General features: G+C 54.9%; 2 protein-coding genes across 2 annotated transcripts; one reads left to right on the forward strand and one right to left on the reverse strand.

The window, feature by feature from the left end:
• The first annotated feature begins 8,054 nt into the window (after positions 1 to 8,054).
• Positions 8,055 to 11,647, forward strand: GOT1 (glutamic-oxaloacetic transaminase 1). The gene is made up of 9 exons (XM_042894688.1): positions 8,055 to 8,207; positions 8,423 to 8,604; positions 8,689 to 8,812; positions 8,988 to 9,100; positions 9,284 to 9,388; positions 9,995 to 10,145; positions 10,281 to 10,446; positions 10,556 to 10,698; positions 10,988 to 11,647. Exons 1-9 carry the CDS (start codon positions 8,093 to 8,095, stop codon positions 11,125 to 11,127), a joined length of 1,239 nt encoding a protein of 412 aa, XP_042750622.1. The 5' UTR covers positions 8,055 to 8,092; the 3' UTR covers positions 11,128 to 11,647.
• A 1,466-nt stretch (positions 11,648 to 13,113) lies between these two features.
• Positions 13,114 to 26,277, reverse strand: CNNM1 (cyclin and CBS domain divalent metal cation transport mediator 1; the record flags this gene model as incomplete). Its single annotated transcript, XM_042894691.1, has 12 exons — positions 13,114 to 13,966; positions 14,305 to 14,432; positions 14,539 to 14,655; positions 14,739 to 15,018; positions 15,107 to 15,270; positions 15,967 to 16,029; positions 16,524 to 16,571; positions 16,687 to 16,786; positions 16,885 to 17,054; positions 17,202 to 17,342; positions 17,652 to 17,795; positions 24,810 to 26,277. Coding segments are annotated over 11 exons (2,775 nt in total), but the record flags the coding sequence as incomplete, so codon positions are not given.
• Between the last annotated feature and the right edge of the window lie 4 nt (positions 26,278 to 26,281).

A 26,281-nucleotide genomic window follows, 5' to 3' on the forward strand; every position in this document is an offset into this window, starting at 1 on the left:
GGAGAATTGAAACTCGTTTTTCTTGGGAGCCGTCTTCAGCACTAGCGGCTTCTTGTAGTTTAGACAAAACTCCACCAGGAAGGGTTTGCCTCCTTTGGCGGCAGGCAGACAGGCTGGGTGAACTTTCAAGGGCCTCCTAGGCTTATATTTTATGATTCTGTGAATACAGATACTAGAAAGAGATCATTTTGCCTCTAGCCAGTCTATTCAGGACGGGTCCTTGCCAGGTGTGTTTTTCTTCAGCGGTGGATGTCATCCAGGTTTTCCATAATCTCCACCAGCATTTTTGTTATTTACTCCTAAGCACTTCTTTTTTTTTTCTTTTTTCCTTTTTCTTTTCCATTTTCTTTTCCAAATCCAATCTTTTGCCCATTTCTGTACACCCCCTGGAAGGTCATATGTGCTGTGCACTCCTCAGCGAGCCACGCACAGAGAGACCTTCTCTTCCGATCCAGCTGATCGTGCACCTACATGTGGGATCCAGGAGCACCCCGTCTTGCTGATGAGTCTGCTGACAGACCTGCAGTGCTGTGAGCTCATGTCCAGCTCGTGGTTTCCCTCCCTCCGCACAGCCTTGGGTTGGGTGTTTTGGTGTTTGTCAAACAGGACGAGCGGCGGTTGCGCCCCCCCCCCCCCCCGCAATCTGCAGGCCCACAGATGTCTATGTTTCGTGTTTACGCTGAGTTCATGCAATGTGAATTTTTGTGCGCCTACAAGAAACATGATATATTTTTACTCGCAATGTTTAAGATCAGAGTTAGTCATTCAATCACCTATTCGGATCTCCCCGAGCGCCGCGTCGTGTTACTCTTTTGGGATCCGAATAATGTGGGTTTTTGCTCATGTACAAAAGCACGTGGTCTGGAGAAGCGAGGGAGCTCAGGGTTTTATCTTACTGAAGGACGGATGTTAATCCACCGGCTAATCAGCATCGCTTAGAAAATGTACGTCTTATTTCTTATGCGGCTTTGTCTGGCTTTTAATTTCCAGCCATTGATTTTTTCTTCTGCCTTTTTGGCTGGAATAAAAACACTTTGGCACACAGTATTTTCTTACTATCAGAGCACTTGTGCATAGCAGTCAAATTTCTAAAGCTTTTTTAAGAGGAAAACAGGTCGAGCTTGATTCTGTCACTGTGGGGTGCGTTCTCCTGCTCTGGTGTCTTTTCCATGGCTGTTTTCTGCACCCTCTCTCATTTCACAGAATAATTTTGGCCTTGGGAGCTTTGGCAGTAAAGCCTGCTGGTCAGGCCTCTGTCAGCCAAATTTTGGGAATGTCTGAAGATGGAGATGTCGTGGTCTCCCTGGGCCCCTGCGCTCTCAGCTTTTAACCCACGTGCTCCCTGCTTCCAGCCTGTACCTTCCCAGTCTGGCTAGAGGGTACTGTGGAAGACTGAAAAAAGGTGAAGGGAAACCACGTCTTCATTTCTGCCTTCTTCTGTACTTTTTAAAATGGGACATCACGCCAATCCCTGTTTTATATCCATGCTTTAGTCTCATGTCCAAACCTTTTTTTTTTTTTTTTTTTTTTTTTTTTAAATTTTCAAGCAAGAATTCCTGAGAAGCTCCTATTAAGACAGCTAGGGGCTAATAACATCGTCACCATATATGGTGCATTTCACCCTCAGTTTGTGTGTGGCTCTATGGGGGAGCACTGCAGTGCACTCTCTGCAGTTCAGCTATCTCCAGTCCAAGGGAGCCAGCCCTGCTCCTCAGACAGGTACGCTTTGGCCAGACCCCTGCTTGGCCTTTACTGTGACATCTGAACTAGGTGTGCTCGGTCTGCGCCATGCTAGCACTTCTGTGCTTTGACACATTGCATTTCAAAGGTCTGCTTGCAAGGAGGTGCGTGTTATCTGCAAGTCTGGCCAAAAGACTTGGTGCTGCAGTGCACCAGGAACCTGCAGCTCTGGAGAACATGCCATTTTGGTGTTGTGTTCACAAAGCAAAAATCTTTGCCAAAGTCTAGAAAACGGCTTAGGAAGTGCCAGCATTATATCCCAGCCGCTGGCCCTACTCAGTTTGCTTTCTCATTCTTTCTGTCCGCAGCCATCCCAGCTGGGACATTCCTGTTCTTGGATGTGGGCGAGCTGTGGGCTATTGCAGAGCTGATGGTGATGTGTACCAGGTGCCAGCAGGTCCAAGCTCCAGAGTGAGGCACATCCCCAGGTGCCAGCCCCATCAGCAGGACGGTGCCAGGACACTGCTGCATGTCTCCCAGCACAGAGACCTGCCCAAATGTGCTGGGGGTCTTAGTGGCCAGGCAGGGACAGACCCGGTGCTTCCAGGTCCCCTCTCATGACATCCGCTGAGTCCCCTTCACGCACTCATCTTGTCATTCTATCCAAAACAATTATGGAAGGCTTGTTGTTTTTGGCACGGCCCTTTATTTACAAATCCCATCCTGCTTATAGCTCATGGTTTCATTATCCTCTAGATGTTTATAGAGCTCCTTTTCTTAATATTTGTGCCATTATTTTACTAGGGACCCGGGTGAGACTTTCCAGACAGCGATTATCTGGCTCATCCTTTCCCCCCAACCAGCTCTCTCTGGAGAAGTGCACGTTCTCGGGCTGCCATCCCAGCCCTGCGTGCCCTCTGTGCTATACCTGCCACACTGATGCCTTCCAGCTCCCTGTCACCAGCTCTCCCGGCTCCCAGGAGTGGGGCCCGGTGGGTGTCCCTGGCCGTGGGAGCAGCCCCTCAGGGTTTTGGCTGGCAGAGGGACGTGTCCTGGGAAGGCAGCGCCAGCACTGGGATGTGGGACATTTGCATGGCACAGAGGTGGGTCGCTGGTTGTGCTGAGCGTGGCTCTGATGCTCGCTCCTGCCCGTGGGCTGTCTGTCACAGGGTCCTGCTTAGCCTTCTCTGCCACAATATCTCGCAGCCTTTAATCTGTTTATCCTTGTAACCCTGCGATGAGGTAAAGGAGAGTTATCCTCATTTCAGAGGTAGGGAACTAAAGGGAGCCTTTTCAAATGCAAATCAGTGTTTAATGATGCAGAGATAAAGATTTAAAAAACACGCCTGAGACAACAGGCATGACGCTGTAACTGAGCTGGCTGCTTCTGCAAATCCCATTAAGCGCCTCTGCCTTTTCCAGCTTTTGCTGTCCCAGGGCAGTGCTGGCAGAGGGGCAGGGTGTGCGGTGCCAGGCAGGGAGATACCGGAGATGCCAGCTGCGGAGGTGCAGAAGCAGAGGTTCGGCTCCACTGGGTGCACCAAAGTGCCAGCTGGCACACAGCCCTCAGAGTGGTGCAAAGCCCACTCTGAACTGCACAAGTGCACGAGATACTCCACTGCACTTAGGAATGAAAGCTAAAGCAAGTCTGCACTGCAAGTGCAGGTATAGAAATGGAAGGTGGGGAATACAGGTGAGCATCTGCTTTGCTGAGCTCTAGTGTCTGGAAGAGGGGGAGGGCTGTGGACCCAGGAATGCTGTGCCTTTGATTATGCAGTATGCATGTGCTCCCTGTCCATGCAATGCAGGCAGCACTGCACGTGCTGCACTGCTAAATGGAGAGTGAGCAATGGCCATGCTGCAGGTCATGCATGCTCCTACCATGCAGGTAGGAGCAATGACTGCCCCTACCTGAGCAGCTGGTACCTGCAACAGATCTGATTGATACCTAAGACAGATCTGGTTAACAGCAGTGCCTTGGCTGCCGCACAGCGATGCTGCAGGAGGTGCTGGTGCTGCCACAGGGCTGGTGCAGGTCTCACTGCTGCTCCTGGGCAATTGTTGCTGTGCTTGTGGGAATGCGGTGGCTCGGGCTGCGCAGAGGTCAGTGCCTTTGTCTTGCTGCAGGGAGTTTATCTCTGCGGATCTTGCCTGCTTTCCTGGGTCAGGCTTCACCTCCTCTGTTATCAGCAAATGCAGGAACAGCCCATTCCAGAGCCAGGCTGTGGCGGAACCTCTCGACCCCCTGGCAGTGGGGGCAGCTTTCACATCCCATCCCTCCCATGGGCACCGCCAAGCCTCAGGGGACAGAGATGGGACCCACAGGATCCATGGTCCCCATCCCATCCATGGCTGTGGGCAGCAGTGGTGCTGCGTATTCTGCATGGGTGCCTGCAAGAGGAGGCAGCAGGGCCTCCAGGGCCATCCCCAGCCTCACCTTCGCTGACTCTTCCACCCCAAATATATGGAGGGGACAGGTCCCAGCGGTACCAACTTCGTTTCCCCAGAGCACCCAGTCTCTGCACACCCTCCCCTTCCCAGCAGCTCCTGCTGCACCCCTCCAGCTGTCTCCAAAACTCAAACCATTAGCATTTCCTGTTCAAACATTTCCAATAAATAAATGAATGGAGACATCATGCCACAAGCCCGCAAGTGACCCAGAGGCGGGTCCGAGGCCGGGATGGACACGACCACCCAGCGCCCGACCCCCTGGCTGCATGCCAGTGCTGCCTTTGTTTGAATTCCCGTGTGAGTAAGCACTTGGCTGACGCCAGCCAAAACGCCATCAGAAATTATTTTTTGATATTAAATAAATTGTTTTCAGTAAATCTGCTCCTACATCAGAATTCAGAACCCACTCACAGCACCGGGCGCCCAGCGAGGCGCTGGGCTCCTGTTCCCTGTTCTCATCCTGATGGGGCAGAGTAATGCATGCTGTCCAGAGGGGACAGCTGGGACCGGCTGTGCCTCCATCCCCCCAACCCCAGCTGTGCGGAAGTCCATGCCTTGACACTGCAGTGGGGATGCTGGGGACCAATAGCTGCATCTCTTCTGCACTCAGTCCTTTGCACTCTTAGGAAAACACCTCTAATGATGGCTTCATTTTCTTGGTGGATCACGCAATGGCCATGGTCCTCAGGAGCACCAGTACCAGTGTGCCTCTGGTCTTAAATAGCACTGGTGAACCTCTGGTGGTGCCCAGCAGTGGGAGGGCTTGAGTCCAGGCAAGCGGTGGATGTGCCCCATGTCCTTGCTGCCTGGTGTTAGACCCCAATTTCCAGAGCAGGGAAGATAGCTTTGGAGCTAACCAAGCTCTTTCATGGTGTGGATTAAGAAAAATGACAGGAATATATCTTTCACTATTTTTTTATTATTAATATTTATATTTTGCTGAAGTCAGTACTTCCTGAAGGAACATGGTGTTTGGGAATTGAAGCGGGAGGTGGGGGCTGGGGAGTGCTCACATGTGCTCCAGAGAGACGAGTGGGTTTTGAGTGGGAGAAACCCCCCCAGGCTTCTTCCCCTGAGGCTGGGCAGCAGGAAACCTGTATGGCCACGGGCTGGGAGCCCTGAAAGCCCCCATCAGTGCCCCATGGTGGAGCCGGCAGTCCTGGCTGCCACGAGGGTCCGGTGCCATCAGCACTTGGGGGTGCTGACAGATGGACACGGGGATGATCTGGCTAGAAACTCCTAGTCCCACTTTATCTGCCCTTTGCCCTGCTCTCATCTCACACTCTCCATTTCCCCTGCTATCTTGTGTTCCTGTTCCCATGCCTCCCTGCTGCTTGGAGGGTGCCCCTCTCATGGACATGCACTTGCTCTGCTGCTTCATCCCAGAGCCCCCCAGAACTCACATGGATCACCTGGTGGGAGACACTTCAATACCCCCATCCCATGTCTGCACGCTGAGCAGGTGCCTGGAATGAGGCTCCATGGTGTTGCAGGTTGGGCTCTCCCCAAAAGATGCTGCCGTGTGCTGGGCACAAAGAAAGAGCACGCCATCCACACGGTTCTTATGCCATCACAGTCCCCTGTCGTTGCTTTGCACAGCCACTGCCCCCGCCGGGCGGGGGGGGGGGGGGGGGGGGAGGGTTGGATTGTAGTTAATGTAGCTGCCCCTAAACGCACTGCCAGAGATCAGCTAATCTGATAATTACAGCAACAAAAGCCATTTAGACAAACCATGACCTGACCCCGGGAGCTTGGAATGAAAACATTTTACCCCCCTCTCTGTCTGAATCCTGCACTGAGAAAACAGCTGGATGCGGAGGGAGGGAGGCTGGGAACGGGCGCGGTGCGCCGGGTATCTCGGGCACGGCACCGGGCTGCGGTAGGAAAGCGATTCCCGGGGCTCCCCGTGTTCACGGGTGCAGGAGCTGTGCGCGCACTGAGGGGCTGAGCGCAGGGGGAGTGCCTACGTGCGGTGTGCGCCGCGGGCTGCGGGCACGGGGTGCAGCCTGCCCGGTGAGTGGCAGGTCATTGCGGGCTGTCACTCCGAGCAGAGCAGATGAAGGGCGGCTGCCCCGGGGCCCACTCCCATGTTGCTCTTGCTTTTTCATGCATCTCGGTGGCACCCTCTGTGTGGGCTGGGGAGATGAAAGCGCAGGGCTGCGGGAATGCGGTGAGGCACAGCCGCCTGCTGCCCTGTGCCTGTCTCCCTCCTGCAGCTGCACCCAAGGGAACCCCACACTGTGTGGCTAGGGGCACCCACTGCTCCAGGGGTAGCTCCTGCTGGCCCCACACCACACTGTTGTGCTGCCTACAGCTCCTGGTGAAGGGGAAACAGACAGAGCTCATCTGGGGAAAACTTTTTTTTTTTTTTTTTTTTTGTCCTGCCCAGTGGCTTGACACAGCCAGCTTGGCAGTCAGCACCACCGTGCCTTCCTGACCTCCCTACACTGGGAAAGGGCTTGGCCCTGTCCCCAGATGTCCCAGTGCTTGGGTCAGGAACCAGTAAGAGCAGCAAAAGGCTGCCAGTCTCAGGGCTCCCCTGCACACTTCTGTCTGCTCCAGAAATAGGCAGCTCTCAGCAGCCGTGTTTAGCCTGACCCACCAACAGAGCAGGGCTCTATTCCTCCTGAACACCATAGTGGGCAGCCCCATTTGTCCCCCAGTGCCCATTTTCAGCAGTTGCTTCTCTTCTCATCACCACATCTTTGCTCATCACTGCATTTAGCAGCATCCATAGCCCTTAAGAAGCCTGAGAGCCCTTTATCAGGTTATAGGGTAAGGGCTGAGGATATGAATAAGATTAGGGTTGTGATTAGGGTTAGGAATAAGGTTAATGTTATGGTTATGATTAGGGTTTTCAGGTGCCCTCACAACACCTGACATCATCAGGAGTTTGCAGTTCATCACTGTGTCTGCAACCTGAGCTCCTCCTGGGCTCCCACTCAGCTTTTTCCCAGGGTCCAACAGAGGTTTTGTCCCATTCGGTCTAAGACCCCAACCAGAGCAAACCCCGAGGGCTGGTTGATCTCCCTGCCTTTCCCACTGTTATTCTTTCGAGGTCCCAAGTGGGCTTGCAGCGTGGCCAGGGCAAGGCTCCCAAAGGCACAGTGACACCGCCCCTCTGAGAAAACACTTGGTGAACGGCGAACACCCGGCAAACACTTGGTGAACACCCTTCTCGGTGTCACGGGGAGCGGCGCGCATCTTCGAGTAGCACCAGTGGGGCTGCGGTTGGCGACGCCCTTCCTGTTTGCCTTGAAGACTTTCCCAGGCGCCGCAGGTTTCCCACCAACTTCCGACGCACCGGGATCCGACGGGGCCACGCCAGGCTCCCGCTGAGCGGCAGAGCCCCGGGATGCGCGGGGCGGCTCTGCCCTCTGCCGTCCCCGCCCGGCACAGCCACGGACCCGCAGCGCGGAGCATCCCCCGCCTAAGCCCTCTGGGAAGGGTTTCGCTGCCCGCTGCCGGCGGCCGAGCGGGTCCCCGTGATCGAACGCATCGCGCCGCACCCGGGGCACGAGAGAACGCGAATCTCCGCAATTAGCAACCGTTGCCGGGGGCTGAGCGGGGCTGCTGCCGGCAGGCGGCGGCACACCGGGTCACCGGAAGGGGCGGCGCTGGGGCCGCGCTGTGCTCTGGGTACCGCACCGTACCCAGCTGGCACTGTACCCAGCTGGCACCGCACCCGCGGACGCTCCGCGCTCCGGCCGTCCCCACGCGCGGGCGCGGCTCCCGCGGCCACCGCCATGGAGTGGGTGGAGCCACGGTGCCGCCAGCCAATGGGCGCCGCCGCCACCCGACGGCTCGGCTGCCGCTGATTGGCTGAAGTATAGGGCACGGCTGTCACGGCGCCGCACTGATTGGCGGAGGTGCCCGGCGGCCCCGCCCCGCCGCTGAAGGTGAGGGTCTCCTCCAGGATCCGCGCGGCGGTCGTAACGCACCGTGCGGCGTTCGCACCGCCATGGCCGCCTCCATCTTCGCCGCCGTGCCCCGCGCTCCGCCCGTCGCCGTCTTCAAGCTGACGGCAGACTTCCGGGAGGACGGCGACTCGCGGAAGGTCAACCTGGGTGTGGGCGGTGAGTCCGAGGCCTCCCTCCTCGTCGCGGGGCCCTGTCCCGGGGACGAAGCCGGGGCCCGGCGGTGGGCGTAGCGAGGCCTCGCTCCACGGGGCGGGCTCCGCCGCGCATGACGGCGCCCAGCGCGGGTGGTGACGGCGTGACCCGGAAGGTCAGACGCGTGCAGGCCTGGCGAAGGTCATGACCTGTATTTTTGGCCCCTGCTCTGCCCGCAGCATACCGCACGGATGAAGGCCAGCCGTGGGTCCTGCCGGTGGTGAGGAAAGTGGAGCAGCTGATCGCTGGCGACAGCAGCCTCAACCACGAGTACCTGCCCATCCTCGGCCTGCCTGAGTTCCGTGCCAACGCCTCCCGCATCGCGCTGGGTGATGACAGCCCGGCCATTGCACAGAAGAGGGTGGGTCTGCTGTCCCAGCTCGCTCTGCCTATTGCCGTGCTCTGTGCGTGCAGGCTGACCCTGTGGCTTCTTTCTCTTTTCCAGGTTGGAAGTGTCCAGGGCTTGGGTGGGACAGGCGCTCTGCGTATAGGTGCCGAGTTCCTAAGGCGTTGGTACAATGGGAATAACAACACCGCCACTCCTGTGTACGTCTCGTCCCCAACATGGGGTGAGTGCTGCCCTGGTGCTGCTTCCTCCCTGGGTCAGGGGACTGGAGGCCAAGAGAGTCCTTCTTTTTTTGGGTGAAGGCTCTGTCTCTGTGTTTTGGTGCTATTTAGGGAGCTATTAGGACAGAATGGGCTTTGCTGGGCTTGCATCTCATGATATGTGATCTCTTTCCTCAGAGAACCACAACTCTGTATTTATGGATGCTGGGTTTAAAGACATTAGAACCTACCGCTACTGGGATGCTGCCAAGAGGGGGTTGGACCTCCAGGGGCTGCTGGATGACATGGAGGTGAGTAATGGGATGGGATAGGATGGGCTGAGCTTGGTCCAGGGCAGTCAGCAGCTGGTTGAGCTCTGAAAGTGCATCCCTGCTGAAAAGACTGCTGGTGCCCAGAGCAGCTCACAGCCTCTCTCTTTGCCGTGGGTGCTTTGGTGTGGTACTGCATATGACAGAGACCTGCTCTCTCCCCAGAAAGCCCCAGAGTTCTCCATTTTCATCCTTCATGCCTGTGCACACAACCCAACGGGTACAGACCCTACTCCAGACCAATGGAAGCAGATTGCTGCTGTTATGAAGGTATGAGCTTCTGACAGGGCTATGTCAGTGTGGAGTGGACAGAAAGCTCTTGTGCCAGCTGGAGCACTTGCATCCAAGTCAGGTTCCAGGGAATGGCATGAGATGTGGCAGGAGCTAGAAGTGTCCCATAGGGCAGGTATTGAAGGGAGAGGCTACCAGGATACTGATAGTCTGTACTGTGAGAATAGAGGGCTCAGAGGATGGAAACATCCCAGTTCTGCTCATGCCTTGAAATTCTTACCTTCAGACTCAGTAGGAGAAGCTGCAGCGAGGGTTTTCTGTGCTAGAAAGATTCTCTGGTGGCACCTGCTTTTCACAGGTGCTCAATACTAAGATATAAGGCAGTGCATATCTTGTGCCCTACTTCCTTTAGAATGGGAGGGAGAGAACTGCTACAGTTTTCTTTTGCATTTGACCTTTTCTTGACCACCTCAGCCTTCCTCTACCTCTAGTGAAAAGACTGTAGTCTGATGTTTCTGGGCCATGTTTCCTTTGTATTCATCTAGAAGCTCAGTAGTCATTTGCCCTCCAGTGGGGGACAGCGGTGGGGGGTAAAGTGAAGGTTGTGGAAATGGGATTTCCCTCTAACACTGTTCCTCCTTACAGCGACGGTGCCTGTTTCCGTTCTTCGACTCTGCATATCAAGGTTTTGCCTCTGGCAGCCTGGACAAGGATGCCTGGGCTGTGCGATACTTTGTCTCCGAGGGCTTTGAGCTCTTCTGTGCACAGTCGTTTTCCAAGAACTTTGGGCTCTACAGTGAGTGTCTGGTAGTAAGCTGGCCCAGAGGCATCATACCCAGACATATGGGGCTGGCATGCTTGGAGGAGGGCAGAGCCCTACTTTGCAGCAATGTGTAGGACCAGTTACTCATTTCTCTTGGCTTCTCTGCAGATGAACGTGTGGGGAACCTGACTGTGGTGGGGAAGGATGAAGACAATGTGCAGCGTGTGCTTTCCCAGATGGAGAAGATTGTGCGTACCACTTGGTCCAACCCTCCCTCCCAGGGAGCACGCATTGTAGCGACTACACTGACTTCCCCGCAGCTCTTTGCTGAGTGGTAGGTGTCTTAGGACCAGTGGAGAGGGAAAGGAGAGGTTTTCTCTGTGGGTGTTAGGCTCTAAACCAGGTAGGTGCCTGCCCTCACTCTCTGCTTCTTGCTGCTGCAGGAAGGACAATGTGAAGACAATGGCAGATCGGGTCTTGCTGATGCGCTCAGAGCTCCGGTCTCGCCTGGAGTCCCTTGGGACCCCGGGCACCTGGAACCACATCACAGATCAAATTGGCATGTTTAGCTTTACAGGGTTGAACCGTAAGTACAAAGTACAGCTTTATTGCTGCCTTAGGAAGGGAAGTGGGGATTGGGTGAAAAAGGGTGGTGCTGAGGGTGAAAGGGGCTGAAATAGTCGAGGCAGGAATTTCTTGGGTGACCTGATATTGCTGCTGTTGTAGCTAGGCAGGGCTGAAGCATCAGCATTTTAGTGTCCGGTGCTGAAAGTCTTTTGCTTATTGTGGAAGATTCAAGCAGCTTAACCTGGTTCTTCGGTCTTTTCTAAGCTTTGGAATTACTGCTCTGACCTAATGTCTAATTGCTTCCCCAGCTAAGCAAGTGGAGTACATGATCAAAGAAAAACACATCTACCTGATGGCTAGTGGGCGCATCAACATGTGTGGTCTGACTACCAAGAACCTGGACTACGTGGCCAAGTCCATCCACGAGGCTGTCACAAAAATCCAGTGAAGCACACGAACAACCAAACTTACATGAACTCACCAAAGTTGTAATGTGTAGTCCTGTCTTACTCATAGCTTGCCATGTCCACACCTCTTGGGGTTTAATAAAGATGAGAGCAGTAGCTCAATCAGGGATAGTCTTATTTTGACCTTCAATGAAGTACCCCTTGCAATATAAGCCCCAAGAGGTGGGAACAGCATGAGCTGCCTTAGTTCTTGTTGGACAGCAGCCTGATCTTCAGGCACTTAGAGCTGCATCTTTAGCACATCCAAATCAACTCCTTACACTGATCTGTTTGATCTAGGCTAAGTCCTGTGCCAGTGCAGTGCGCTATGGGGTAACAGCCAAGTAGTTGTTATCTGAGACAAGTTGTCAACTGTTGTCACCTGGTAGTATTTTGTGTAGGGGCAAAGCTGTTGCTAGCTTTCCTCCGCACATTTCTGAGCCTGATGCGAGCAAACATTTGTAACTGTGATGATTCCTTAGTGTTGCTGACAGAAAATTAAATCTTCATCTCTGAATGCTATCCCTGCCTTGTGTGATGTCTTCCCTGTGTGAGCACTGCCTGCCGTGCTGGCAGCTTGCTGCTGGTGGAAGGGCACACACTGTGGAGCTGTACCACTTGGCACAGTAAGGTGAAGGTGACTCCTTTTCTCTGCACCCTGCTGCCTTCCGGTTATGCCGACCTGAAGGTTTAAGCTGAGGTTTAAGCGTTGGCATCTTGCTTTGCCCATTGGACTTCACTCCGTGTGATCCAAGAGGTTTCCCTTTCTCCCTTGCTGCATGTTGCATGTCTGATCACTGTTGCTATTCATTGAGCACAGTCCTGTTGGAGTAGTGTAGTTTAGAACTCCTGTAATTCTGCACGTGGCTGACCAGTTTTTCATGTCTGTCTTATTCCTGCTTCTCCCCTGATGTACTGTCTGCCCTATTCTGTCTGTGCTTTCTTGCTGGATGTCCATGTGATAACCAGCCATCTGGCCTCTCTCCCTCGCCCTGAGTTCCTGGCCAGGGATAGTTCCTGGTTTTTTTTTCTTTTTTTTTTCCTGCAGACTGCTGGTGAACCACTACTTTGGCTTTAGTGGGTTCTGTCAGCAACAGCCTGTGTTTCTGGCACTGAAGAAGCGCTAGGACCATCTGCTGCTGCTCTGTGCAGTCAGGAGCTCATATTGCCACCTTGATATAACAGGCTCCTGCCAAAGTCTTGATGAGGAAAGTGGATCAGCTTCTTTGGGTCAGTCAGTGATAGCCTTCAGGGATTTTGCTTATGCTACAGCTCAGAAAGTAAAGGGGAAAACTGCCGTGCTCCTTTGCTGTGTTTGCAGAGTGCATTCAGTCTCTGGTTTTGTCTGCAGTCTGTGAAATGAAGCAGATGCTTTGTGGCCTTCAGGAAACTTCCACTGCTTCCCTTGTCAGGCCAAGGGGATTCATGCATCTTCTCATGCCTCTGTCTTTCTCAGAGTGGTTATTCATACTGCACAAATGTGAGACTGAGGCAGCATTTTGTCTACAGTGGGAGCTTTTTCTCTTGGTGCCCACCCACAGATGGGATGGTGATGGTTAAAGGATGACTTCCAGGGCTGATCTCAAGGGATAGTCTGTTATTTCTGACATCTGGTTACAGTCCTCAGGGACCTCCAGGCATAGAGCCTGCACTAGCACTCTGCTATGCTTACCAGGTTTATTTTTCTAATGAGTGACCTAAATTTCTCTTTTCCTATGGTGTAAGCTCATTACCCATTATCTCACTTACCATGGCAACAGAGAACAGATTATTCCTTTTCTCTTTTCCAAGAGCTTTATATGTACTTGCCAGCTTCCTCTTTCCCCTTCTTATCCTCCACCAGTTCAGATTCTGCGACCTCATTTCCCTCAGCCTGTGCTGGGCAGGTTGTTTTCCAGCCCTTGCTTTCCCCTGGCTTCCTGTCAATTGCTTTGTTTCCTTAGTGGGGCAGGACCCAGGCAGGGATGCCGTTATTCCAGCTGAGGTTTTTATCAGCACTGCTGGACCATGAGATTTCTTCCACTATCTCAAGCTGTACTCCAGCACGTGTATTATTAACTCCTGTTCTCCCTCCCCAGCCCTTGTCTGTGATGCTGGTCCAACCCTTGCGCAGGAGCCCATCCTCACACAGGCAGCAGGAGCTGTCCTTGCACCCATCAATGCAAACAGGGCATCGCTCAGGGAGAAATCACTTTTAATGTTGACATCCCTGTCGCGTTCAGCCTCTACAAAAACTACGGACCGGTCGGTGCTGACCTGGAGGCTTGGCACAAGCCTGCCTTGCGCAGAGGATGGTCAATGCGGCGTGGAGCAGCCGGTCATGGGGGTGAGCTGTGCTCCCGTGCCGGGCTGCGGCGATGTCAGCGTGCGCTGCAGCTGTGCACGGCACTGGGCACGGCACAGACGTGTACTGGGGCCCTGAGCTGTGGGTGGCACCCCCCAAATAGCATTGTCTCCTTATGGCGGAGAGCACGTGTGTGCAGTGCCCAGCGGGACGGGGCTCCAGGCCTCGCAGGATGGGGATGCGCAATGATGCTGAGGGTGCTGTGGCTTGGGCTGCCCCTCCCTGTGCTGTCCGCAGGGAACTCTTCTCCCCCTTTTCTTTCTCCACCTCTTCCTTGAGACCAGGTACTACCAGGGAGCAGCTGGGCCGGGGCCCTCGTGCTCCAGCAAGCTGCTCCATGCCACTAGATGCTTCAGTCCCCGCAGTGTGTCCTTTGGCCTGGGGATGGGGCTCTGCAGTCCTGCAGGGAGGGGCGGCACGAGCGGGCGGACAGAGCGAGTGCAGACCTGCTGCTGCTGGACAAGGGCCTTGTGGCAGGAGACCACCATGCTGCAGACCTGGAAGACACGCGCAGCCCAGTGCAGGTGGCTGGAGCAAAAGTATGAGTAGGGGCCTCTCTCTCTCTCTCTCTATCTCTCTCTCTCTCTCTCTCTCTCTCTGCCCTCACCACCCTACGGGTGCCTGGGTTCTGTTGCTGCAGCCTTGGACCCTGCTGCAGCCCCCTGTTACGTGTATGCCTGCACAGGGCTGCCCTTGCCTATTTGTTCTAAGCATAGGGTGAGTCTTTCTGCACCCTCTATCATTTGGCTTTGCTGTTTGAACAGCACAAAACTTGATTTTGCAGTGTGAAAACCAACCTCATGCTTGCTTGCGGGAGCAAAGGGCAGGCTCCTACCTGCGGTCCACGTGGGCCTCCAGCACCGTGCTCTGGCCACGCTTCTGCTCAGGTGATCAGCGGGGCGAGGTTGGAACTCTCTTCTGGCATCTGCTCACCCTCTGGTGACTGCCGCTGCCTGCGCTCACCTGCAGCAGCAGCACCAAGTGGCTGCTGGGCTTGGGGTGCTTGGGCTGGAGCATGCCCTGCATGCACTGGGCATAAGGGTGCAGAGCACCTTGCTCAGTCACTCACTCAGTGATCTCAGCAGCCTCTTGCCCAAAGTCTCCTCGGAACTGCTGGGAGAGGAGCCGCTCCCGACCTCCCTTCCTGGGGACTCTGCCTCCAGCCCAGGGCTGCAGCACTCCCTGTCTGCAAGAGCCCAGCCTCCCTGCAGTGCCCTGGGGCAGCCCGAGCCCCCACTGCCCCTGAGCTCTGCCCCCAGCCCAACTCACCCTGCTGCTCACCACCATCCTGCTGCTCTGCCAGCTCCTCCTGGATGAAGGGGATGGCCTCCATGCGCAGGCACACAGAGTCACTGGGGCTGCGCTGACCCTCAGACCGGCTGTTCTTCTCAATCAGGAGGGTGGTGGTGTCCTCTTTGGGTGTTTGTGGGGTGCCCCGAGCTGTTGAAGCCTTTGTTGAGTCCCTGTCAAAGGCTTCCACATCAGGGGACTGGGGCGAGCTGTCCATGCGGCTGGCCACCAGCGCGTTCTGGTACTGCTGCCGGGTCACCTGGGCATACAGTGGGACATTCACATGGCTCTGAGGGCCGCAGGGTGCTCCAAGGAATGCAGGGGTGGCACAGCCCGCCCAGCCATACCTTGACAAATTGGACATCACAAAGGATGTGCACGGAGTAGTCGGGTGTGTAGATGTTATTGCTGCTGCTGTAGAGCTGCATGGTGCTGCCCCCGTAGTCACTGTGCTCCCGGTTTGGGGACTCGGAGCGGTTGAGCCCGCTGCACCGCGAGGGGGATCGGTTCACTGGGGAGAGGTGGGAGGCAGAGAGAGGGGAGAGAAGAAGGGAGAAGACATCATGCTTAGTCAGGTATCCTTGTTGCATCCAGCAGCTGTGCCCCATTGGCTCATCCATGCCTGGAAGAAGCACTTGGGGCAGGAGACCTCCACCCAGCTGTGGGGCAGAAGTGGCCACCCCACCTCCTGCTGTCCTCTTGTCACCCTGCCCCCCGGCACCCTCTTCCTGCTTTCCCTGTGCCACCCCATGCAGGGTGCAGTGCTGTCAGGGTAAATGTGCCTGCTGCAGGGTGTCCCACAAAGCAAGCAGGGCAGCACACTAACTGATGGCTTGTAATATACAGCATGATAGATTTTGTCTGGTCAGTGATTTATTAGAGAACAAAGGCAGCTTGCTCCTCACATAGGTGACATCAACATATCACTGACTTTGCTCTGCTGCTAAAATGCCCTCCTGATTTCAGTTCCCAGAAAGCAAGCTCAGCAGGTCAGCATGCACGCGGAGCTGTGGCTAACCACGGTCAGCAGCAGCAAGCAGACAGGAAACATAAGCACCACATGCAGGAAATTAAATTTATGGGAAGTGCAAAAAAAGCCCAATCCATTTAAGGCTCTTGTTTCTCCCCACCCCCTTCTTTATGGGTCGAGGCAGGTGAGGCACCTGCAGGACTGCCCGGGCCCCTGCCCAAAGCTGGGTGCCATTACCTGGAGAGCCAGCCAGGGAGTCCCCTCTGCTGAAGGCGAAGGTACGGGACACTGAGACAGGCACTGCAGGGAGAGGTGTGGGAGGGCAGGGAGGAGACATGTAAGAAGGAGCACATATGAGGAAAAATAAAGACGTAATTATGCACCAGGCTGGGCCCCAAACTCCCCGCTCCTCCCCCAGTGACTCTTCTTTGTGTCATCCCTGGACAAAAACCTAATGCAAATAAACATCTGAGCATAGTGCTGAGTACTGTCAGAGATGCTTCATCCCACTGGGAGCAAAAGTCCAAGTGATAGCAGTGGAGAAACGTGCCTGACCTCCTGCTTTGCCCTGCTCCGGGCTTCGCACCTGCCCTGGCCACCAACACCAATAAGGGAGGGTTCAATAAGGGAGTTGTATAACCAGAGTTAATTAATTAGTTGTTAAATACCCAAGAGTTGGCATTTGCATCAGCACGTCATTTCTCCACTGAGCTCTGGAGCAGAGCTGGAGCTGCTCATTGGGGAGCACACCCACTGTCCCTCCATTGCCACGAGAGGTGCCTCTAAATACCTACACAGGAAGGACGATCCCGCCACGCTGCCCACTTTCCGCACATCGTTATCTGCAATGACAACAAGGATGCATGAGCTGCACAGGAGGGGTACTGTGTGCATCTCACCCTTGTCCCCCAGTGAGCAGAAGTGAGGGCAGGGCTGGAGGGTCCACAGAGCCCTTACCCGAGGAGACGACAGCCATGATGGCAGGGACTCCATAGTAAGTGAATGCCCCGTTCTCAAAGCGCAGCCCTTCCTTGCCAACCTCCACCTCCACTTTTCCCTGGAAGGAGGAGGGAAACCCACTCAGAAAGGCCACCCTGTGCCACCCTGCGTCAACCCATGTCAACGCGTGCCACCCTGCACCCCTCTGCCCCACACCTGCAGGATGAGCACAAAGTAGTCGACGGGGCGGTTGCGCTGGTAGAGGTAATGCTCTGCTGCCTTCTTGTTCTTGCGGTCATACTTCAGCTCCTGGATGACATTGGGGTGCTTGAGGAGCCGTAGCAGGATCTTCTCGGAGAGGTATGGGGACTTGAAGGGCTCCACCTCTATTGGGAGGCGATACAGGGGTGCTCAGTGGGGCTGGGGGACAATAGGGTGCTGGGAGCCCACCTCCCCACAGCACTTACACCGCAGTGCATGCTGAGCCAAACTCAAGGCCATTGCATCCCATTTCTCCCCCAGGCTAAGGGTACCTGTAGCCATGAAGCGATGTGTCGCCAGCAGGAGCTGTGGGGAGATCTTCACCTTCATCTCGCTGTCTGACAGCCTGAAGATGGAGAAGTCCTGGGGCTTGCGGCCCCGGTGGGGCACACGTTCCTTTTTCCGGTTGTCCGCTGTGGGCAGAGGGTGGAGGTTAACCACAGAGACACACCTCGCTCACATCGAGGCAGGGAAGCAGAGGGGTGGACAAACCATGCTGGGCAACACCTGGGAGGCAAAGCATGCTGCTGCCTTCGGAACAAGGCTGGGGCTGATCTGCCTCCAGCACAAAATGTTCCTTAACATTGGACCAGCATCCCTCCATCACCCTTGTCTGGGGAAGGACGGCAGTTTGCTTTGCCCCTTTCCTACCCACACCTCTGCCTGTCTGTGGGCTCCCACCCTGGCTCCTGCCACCGCAGTAGCTGCTCCAGGACACTAACTGTACAGATCCGTCTCATCCAGGATCTCAGATTTGATGATCTCCTCAATGACATCCTCAAGGGTGACAATGCCCATCACCTCGTAGAACGGGTCTCCTTCCCCTTCGTTGTTCACCCGCTGCACGATGGCCAGGTGAGACTTCCCTGCAGGGAGAGAGCAGACAGTGAGATCTCCAGCTGGCCAGAGGCATCCCGGCGCTGTGAGTCAGTGAGATGGGTCTGGTGGGACAGGAACAAGATCACAACCACACCTCAAAGCTGCCCAATGCCTGAACCAGCTGCTCCCTCCACCAGCTGTGTCCTGCTTATCCATCACCTCACTGGCATGAAAAAGCTCCAATGGAGGAAGGAGACATCCTCCAGCACAGAAATATGAGTGTGTCTTTGGGCTCTACTGGTGTCCCTCATCCCCCAGTTTTTGCTCATTCTGTTGTTAATTATCTTTCCTACCAAAATGCCAGGATTAGCTCCCCCACTATCCATCACTGTCTGGACGATACTAATGCCTCTCCTAAAACACACAAAGCCGCCAGCCTTTTGCAACGGCAGCTGATTTTAATGCAGAAATGCATACGTTTGTTTGCAGCTTTCAGCTCATCTCCTGCAGAACTCCTGGGCGAACCATCTGGACATGGAGCCTGAACACTTTGCAAGCCATCAGCTTACACGAGAACATCTTCTCCAAACCCTGCCACAATGACACCGCATTACCTTACATAGGCTGGGACCAGAGCTTTCCTTCAGCTGAAGTGACAGTGACCCCTGCACAGCAGTGCCTATGGTTCCCAATCACAATGTCACCCTCCCTGAGCTGGTGGCCGTGCTGACACACTCTCAGCTTTCTTGCTTTTGGCACCCTTTGAGCATCACTATCTGTGTTCACATGTCCAGCTCTCAGTAAGATGTTTTGACTTGCTCAGCTTCTCCATTCCCTTACTGTCTGTTCTGGTCTCTGCTCCTCAGCAGCTCACCTAGGACCCAGTCTCCAAGCCCTTTACAACCACCTTTCATCAGCACCATATCCAACAGCTTCCTTCCTGCTTGTTCTCTCTCTGGGGTCTCCCCTTGCAGCACCCTGTGCCTGCAGCATGCAAATTCTAATCCTACTACGGGCACTGCGGATCCTGAGGGAAGCTAAAAACACCCTTTTCTCCCCCAAAACCTGGAGCTGATCTCCTGAAGCAGCAGTGGTTACCCACGGTGGGACAGGGATGGGCAGTCTGGAGCTGTCCTCATGGGGAACAGGCGACCTTCCAATAACCCTGCCCTGGATCTGGGACAAGCAAATGATGTTTCTCAGACAGAGATCAGCTTTATACATTGCTCACAGTAAAGTTTGGGCATTTTCCACAGGATAAATTCCCTCCTCCTCACACCAAGCTTTCATTGCAAGATTTCAGAGAGCAGCTCACCACCTCCCACGCCTACAGAATTAGAAACGAGAACATCGCATCACAGCAAGTAGCAGTGTTTTTCTTCCCAGAAAGCTGGAGATGCACTTTAAAAACCCAAATCAATAGCCTGGTGGTGCCAAACTTTCAGTGCGTTCCTTGGGCCAGGCAATTTCCCCCGTTGTGCACAGCAGTTTGTGCACACTGTGTGTTCCGTGGATAGTAAAGCAAAATGGCTCAGGACTTGAAATCAAAAAGAAGCCGAGTTGGCTGCAGCACAGCAGCAACAGCTACGTTTCATCTCAGTAAAGTCCAACTTTTGAAAGCAGCTCCTTTGCCAAACCCCACTCCCAAGCACTGGGGCCATCTGCTCTCCTACGAGCCCTCGGGTGAGTGCAGAGAGGGGAGAAGTTATTTCTTTTGGCCCAGAGCTCATTGCTAATGACATTTACATGCAACCCAAAACCACCAGGCCCTTACAAAAAGCTTAGGTGCTACTTAAAGGCAGTCAGAGAGTAATGGAGGCCATTCTTCTTTTGGCCAAGCACCTCCACTGACGCTGTAATTTACAGAGAAACAGGACTCCAGCCCTATGCTCACACAGCAGCTAATCTGATTGCTTAGAGAGAACCCAGCACCATTAGGCTGGGAGGGTCTGACCACACTGGGGCAGAGCCAGGAGCACTGTCAGCCCGCTCAGGAGTTTCATAGAAAATAAACACTCAGAGCTATGCTATAAACCCCCAGCTCTGCAGGCTGACACGCAGGTGAGCAGCACAGCAGGTGCCCAGCAGTGGGCTGGGCTCAGCCCCCACTCCCCCACAGCTGTACCCAGCTTTTCCTTTGGGTCTGGTTTCCCAGCTGAGGGAGATGATCTCATTTTCAAAGTGCTGCTCTTGGAGCAGACCTTAAAATTTGGCAGTGAGGTGCCTTGCCTGTGGCTTGGGTGTGCAGTTATATGTGGGAGCTGCTGTGTTCACCCAGAGAATGGCTGGTGAGTATGGGAGCAGGTACAAGGGCTGGAGCTGGGCAAAGTGGAAGCTGTGTCTGAGGCAGCTGCGTCTGGTGCAGGGGGTGGCAGCTCTTCTCTAGCATCATCCTGGAGATTTGCTTCAGTTGGAGTGCAGTCAAGAGAGATCTATCACTCAAACAAAACAACAAGCTTGATCTAAAACAGCTTTAAGAGCTGTGAAACTGATCCCAAAAGCTGCACTATTGTAGCCACTGCTTGATGGTTCCAGTGGAACGAATTAAAAGGGCTAACAGCCCTACCACTGCTGTCATATGTGGCTTCATGGAGGTATCAGTGATGCAGCAGTGAAACACTTGAGAATCAAAGCCAGTTTGGCAAATGCTAGAGCAAATGAGCAACTAACTTCATGTGTGCAAAGGGCTGCTCTGTACAGGAAGCCCATAGGTGACTGAGTGCCTGCTCAGTGTGAATGTAATATTAGTGAACTCTTTATGAGCTATGCAAAAGCTGCTCTTTTCAGTCAACAGCTTTGCTGAGAAGTTCATGCCTTAACAGTGCTGAATTACACAGCTAAAACTTCTAGAAGGAACTGATACCTGAACAGAAAGCTGAAGCTTTGTGCCCAATTTTAGGAGCCTTGATTTCTGGCGGTAATGGATCCACTCCAAAGTGTCCTTCCTGATGGGAGAACATAGTCTGAGCACATGGAAATGCTTTGCTTTCAGGAAAGAAAGTGCTGTTGGCTGCAAATATAGCCCAGGATCCTTCCTTACTGTTTTTTTATGTAGGTGCTCTGCCAGAGGAATGCTGAAGATGCCTTAGTGTTGTCTCTTGTTCCATGAGATGAGCACTAAGCAGGTAATTTACTTTTGTGCATCAGGGTGATGTGTGGGCACCCAGATCTGTGAGGAGTCAGGGCTATGAAAAGGGGAGAACAACACAACCTTACCTAGCCCAGGCCTTTCTTGGGGATGGGAACTCCATCAACATTCTTCTGTTTCTACTGGAGCACAAAAGTCTCTTGTACTCTGCTCTGGTGCTTTTCCTAATCCTAGGGAGAACTTGGGGAAAGATGGGGGCATGAGCTTTTTGGAGCAGCTGATGTATTATGGTTGGCAAAACAGATGGAGAAGGGCAAGAAGGAGATCAGAACAGACACAACCTCATCTTCCATCAGCTGTGTGTTGGCCTGCTGGGTATGCTGCTCCCTGCCCACAAATGGTAAACCCAAAACCTAAATATTTCCAAAGGGCAAATGCAGAATGTTTTTTAGAGATGTCCTTGTTGTAGGTCACTTTATTCCTACCCATGAGGCCAGGAGGGAAGTGCCTCCCCCCAACCCTGAAGGTCCCAGCTCAGTGCTGGGGCAGGGAGCAGCACAGCACTCACACATTGAGGCTCAGAGCAGCGTTCTGCGGGGAAATGAGAGTTGCAGGAGGAGCTGCAGCATGATTCACCACCACCAGGTTTTGTGTAGCAGCACCTCACCCACTTGCAGCCTGGCAGCTCAGGGTTCCTGTAGGCTCTGTGCTCACACAGCTGGAATATGTGCACTGCCTCACCAGGATGCCCAATAACTGTGGGTTCAGGAGGAGGGCTGCAAGAACAGCAGTTGAAATAGCACTGATCCCAGCTCCTGGCACACATAAGAACCTTTCTCAGATTTTTTCGATTGCAGACATCTAATAGAGGCTGTGGAGTATTTATAAAAGCAAAGACAGAGCCTGGGGCAGAACTGTTCCCTGCTCAGCAGGAAGATCACTGCTGGAGGATTTACTTTTAGCAGCTTTTAAAAGGCACCAAACCATCAGAGAATAATTGGAGCTGCACCTCAGCCTCTGGCCTCCGGAGAGATGATGATGGCATGAGCAAATTTCCACTGCTCCCATGCCAGAGGAAGGTGACCTTCTGAAAGGTGCCACTTCTGCACATAGAACTCCCCCTAGGAGATGTGCTGGCAAAATCCATAAGTGACTTTTAATAGAGAGAGACTGTGACTTCCCCAAAGCCACCTACAGAGCAGGGCGTTGCGGCTGGAGGAAGGGCTCCCCGTGGCCGCAGGGCTGCAGGCATTGCTGTGGCTACCTGCTGGAGATGGGGAGAGCAGGTTGTACTGACCACAGCATTGCATGCTGCCTGTATGCATACAGCTCTCTTCCTGGCTCTGTTCTCCTAAGGGCAGTTTTCTTTTAGTGGGACCTCATCTGCCCCTCTGCGTTGTTTTGCTTTGCTAAACTCGGTGCAGCAACCTGCAGCTGATGGACTGCACAGGTAGGACTGCACAGTGAGGGAGAAGGAATGCATTGGTAAACAGGGATCATGCAGTGTGAGAACAGCAAGCCAGAGGGGAGGGAAAAAGGACAGAGCTGAGCGAGGTGTGAGAGAGAGTCGCAAAGCACTGCATTTAATCATACACTGACATTTTCAGTAGGAACAAATGTTTGTGTACTATGGCAAGGAGTTCAGGCAGGGAAACTGAGTGCAGCTTTTGCATTATGCAAAAACTGACATTATAGATGTAGAGAATGTGGCAGAACATTAATCACTGCTGAAACACAGATCTGGAAGTAAATATTGCTATCCAGGAAGGGAAGATTGAAAACCTGGTGGGTATTTTGTATAAGCATGGCAATAGCCGAAAGAAACCAGGGATAGAGTAACTGTTAATCATGGGAGAAGGAAAAGAAAGTTAGGAAGGAGAGGTTGCTGTAGAAGTTTGTTGGGGATGGAAGTGCTTCTCCTTAGTTGGAACTTTCATTTCCTCCAAAGAGGCTGGATCCTATCAGCGGGAGCAGTTGCTGTCCTGCTTAATGTGTGAAGTGCTTAATGCCCTCATTTGCGGCTCAGTGAGCCAACCAGCCCACTTGCTAATTAGCAGAGGTGTCACAGAAGACCTGGAAGTAGAAAGCAACCTTGACTGGATCCAACAAGATACTTTGCTGTAATTCAAATGGACACAGAAAATGAGACAATGATGAAGTTTCTTAATAACAAATGGGAGATCTTTATTTTAGAAATTAAGTAGTCGAGTGAACTGGGTTGGAGGCAGCTGGGAGCCAACATGTGGCAGTGCAGGAACTGGAGCCTTTGAAACTGAGAGAAGAAGAGTTAGGAGGGGCTCAAGTCTGGGGGCGACCGCCTATAGACACGAGGTACTGGGGGTGAATGAAGGGCTAGAAATAGGGGAAAGATGCATTAGAAGAGACCAGCAACACCAGGGGATAAGAACATGGTGGGGGGAAGAGCTGTAACTACTACACATTGAGCTGGGTTAGGTTGTAAGATCAAAAGCAGGAGTTCTCAGCCATGTGGTTAGAAAACACAAGGAGAAATGACGGAGGAGCAGGCAGAATATTGAGGGACAGCTCTACAAAGGAGCTACAGCAAAATGCCCCAGAAGACCACGATGGCAAACAGATGTGGGGAAGACCCTGAAGCAAAATGCCAGGAGTTTAATGGAGCAAAGCAGCAGAAGGTAAAGAACCTTCACTAGAGATGGGGGACAAGTATGGGGAGAGCTGGTGGCAACGTGTGTGAGTGTCCTTGTCACTTGAGGGAGTGACACACAGAAAACACCTTCAAGGTGGAGGGGCAAGGAAAGGGCAGGGAGCTAAGCAAGCACAGGTCCATTCCTATGGGTCTATTGATCCATAGGGTACCAAGCTGTTGAACAAATCTGGAAAGAGAAGTAGCTGAATGTGTCAAAGTAAATCAGATAATGTGCAGGAAGGTTGATGGGGAAGACTGTGCCGAAGTCATCTGACATCCGAGGGAACAGCTGACTCTGGGCAAGGCAGAGGTGGGGAGATCTCAAGTGAACTTTGTAACATATATGCAGGAAACCAAAGTGTAGAAAGAATTGCAAGGTATATGGTGCTTGGTGCTGTGCAGAGCTCCTCATCCTGTGTCCCCTGGAGGTGGTGGGGATGCAGAGATGACCTGCATGTCCCCATGTGCCCTCCTGGTATGCAGAAAACCGGTCTGCCGCTGCCCCCCAGCTCTGAGAACCAGCAGGGGATGACTCAGAGGCTTTCTCTGCATGGCATGGAGCAGATTGGCCCTTCTCACATGATTAGCTCTGCTTGTGGCAGAGCAGCCGCAGGCAGCTGGGAGCTGTGTTACATAACGCAGGCTGGCACTGCTGCAGCCATTTCTTAAAGGTTCGCTCATCGCAGTGTGACGTACTGAGCAACACACAGCAAAACGCTCACGGTTCCCAGCGGGGGAAAAGCCACATGCTGTGTGTATTCACAAGGAAGAGTTAATGAAATACAGCACAGCTTCACTGGGGCTGCTGGCAGCTCTTTATGAATACTGCCACAGCTGTACAGAAAGCAGAGCTCTTTCTAGGGGTTTAGGCTGTTTTTCTTTAAACCACATGCTCAGAACCACTCTCTATCTGCTGCTGTTCCCTGCTAAGCTGAAAACGTGAGAACTGAGTAACGAGATGCCATCTGCCCTATGTTCACCTGTGCAGAATAGAGTGATGAACAGAGGGGTGGGCAGGCCACTCTGCACCACCTTGAGACCCTGTGGGATGCCTCATCCAGAGCACAGCAGCCACCAGTGCTAAAGGCACTCATGACCTCGGTAGAACCATAGGCATGGCCACGCTGCAGGCCTCAGTCCCCCCAGGGCTGACTTACTAGTGGACTCCAAGCACATGCAAGGGCCCGACTCCCCCCAGTACCCGTGGTACCTGCCGGGTCCTGTTGGAGGGTGACACTGGGTGGGCTGAGCAGGGACCGGAGGGGATACAGGGGGAGCCCAGGGATGGCAGCCCTGCAGCCTCACCCTTCTTGAACTCCTCGAGCAGCGTGTCGAGGCGCGTGTCATTGAAGACGCAGTGGAGCGGGCGGCGGTAGAAGCGGGTGACGGTCTGCAACGGGGTGCAGTCATCGGGGTCAACAAAGGCCAGGTCTTTGACAAAGAGCAGGTCGACGATGTTGTCACGCCGGTCACCCTCGTAGACAGGGATGCGCGTGTAGCCGGAGCGAAGGATCTCGGAGACGGTGGCGAAATCCAGCACAGCGTCGGCACGCAGCATGAAGCAGTCGGCCAGCGGCGTCAGCACGTCCTCCACTACTTTGGTGCGCAGCTCCAGCGCTCCCTGCACCATGGCCAACTCCTCCCGCACCAGGTCGCCGTGGGGCCCGGCGGCGCGCAGCGTCTCCAGCAGCCGCTCCCGCGTGGAGAAGACGCTGAGCTCCTGCCGGAGCGCCCAGTCCAGCAGCCGGCTGAGCGGGTAGCACAGCGGGAAAGCGGCCAGCATCAGCAGCCGGGTGAGGCACAGCGTGCGCGACGCGATGGCCAGCCCGTGCCGCGAGCACACCGAGTAGGGCAGCACCTCGCCGCCAAGGAAGACGGCGGCCGCGCACAGCAGCACCGGCAGCCACGGCGCTCCACGCGGCCCTCCGCCAGCCGCCGGCCCTCCGCCGGGCAGCGACGCGCACAGCCAGCCGGCCAGCGCCGCGTTGGCCCCCGCCTGGCCCAGCAGCAGCGTGCACAGCAGGTAGGTGCCTCCGCCGCCGCGCACCGCCTGCACCCGCCGCGCCTGCTCCCGCTCGGCGGCCGAGCCGCTGTTGCGCAGGACGCGGAGCTCCAGCGGGTCCAGCGAGAGCAGCGAGAGGCGCAGCCCGCTGAACAGCGCCGACAGCCCCAGCAGCAGCAGCGCGCCCAGCGCCCGCAGCCAGCCCGCCTCGGGCAGCGGCAGCAGCCAGGCGCCCAGCCCGGGGGAGGCCGGCCGCACCCGCAGCAGGAAGCCGCCCGCCGCGCCGTGATGCGCCCACGCCCGCCCGTCCCACGCGCACAGCGAGAAGAGCCGCCCGCCCGGCGCCGCCGCCGCTTCGCCCTTGCGCGGCTCTCGCACCCGCACCTCGGCCAGCGCCGAGCCCGCCGCGCCGCCCGAGCGCAGCGGCCCCACCACCTCCACGTCCGAGGCCCAGGCGCTGCGCTCCCGGCACCGCTCCGCCGGGCCCCGCGCCGCTTTCCCCCCTCCCGCCGCCGCCGCCTCCTCGATGAAGACCAAGCGCGGCTCCCTCTCGCCCGCCGGCCCGCGGCTGCCGTTGCCCTCGGGCTGCGGCTGGAAGTAGAGGCGCAGCAGGAAGCGGCTGCCCTCGGCCGCCTGCACCGCGCCGCCCTCCAGGGACACCCGGCCCGGCGCCGTGTCCTCGGGCCGCAGCCCCAGCAGCCAGGCGGCCCCGGCCGGCGGCCGCGGGGACAGCGAGAAGAAGAGCAGCAGCACCGCGCCCCGGCTCCGGCCCCAG

The sequence above is a fragment of the Lagopus leucura genome, unplaced genomic scaffold (genome assembly GCF_019238085.1).
Source record: "Lagopus leucura isolate 7727_CA_CO unplaced genomic scaffold, USGS_WTPT01 98-3_obj-0_obj, whole genome shotgun sequence".
NCBI classification, from domain to species: domain Eukaryota; kingdom Metazoa; phylum Chordata; class Aves; order Galliformes; family Phasianidae; genus Lagopus; species Lagopus leucura.

Bases quoted from the DNA above. Each gene is read 5' to 3' on its own strand.
- GOT1 (XM_042894688.1), top strand. From the start codon at position 8,093: ATGGCCGCCTCCATCTTCGCCGCCGTGCCCCGCGCTCCGCCCGTCGCC. The intron at 8,208-8,422 runs GTGAGTCCGAGG...CTCTGCCCGCAG, and splicing joins GGTCAACCTGGGTGTGGGCG to CATACCGCACGGATGAAGGC. The intron at 10,146-10,280 runs GTGAGTGTCTGG...GCTTCTCTGCAG, and splicing joins CAAGAACTTTGGGCTCTACA to ATGAACGTGTGGGGAACCTG.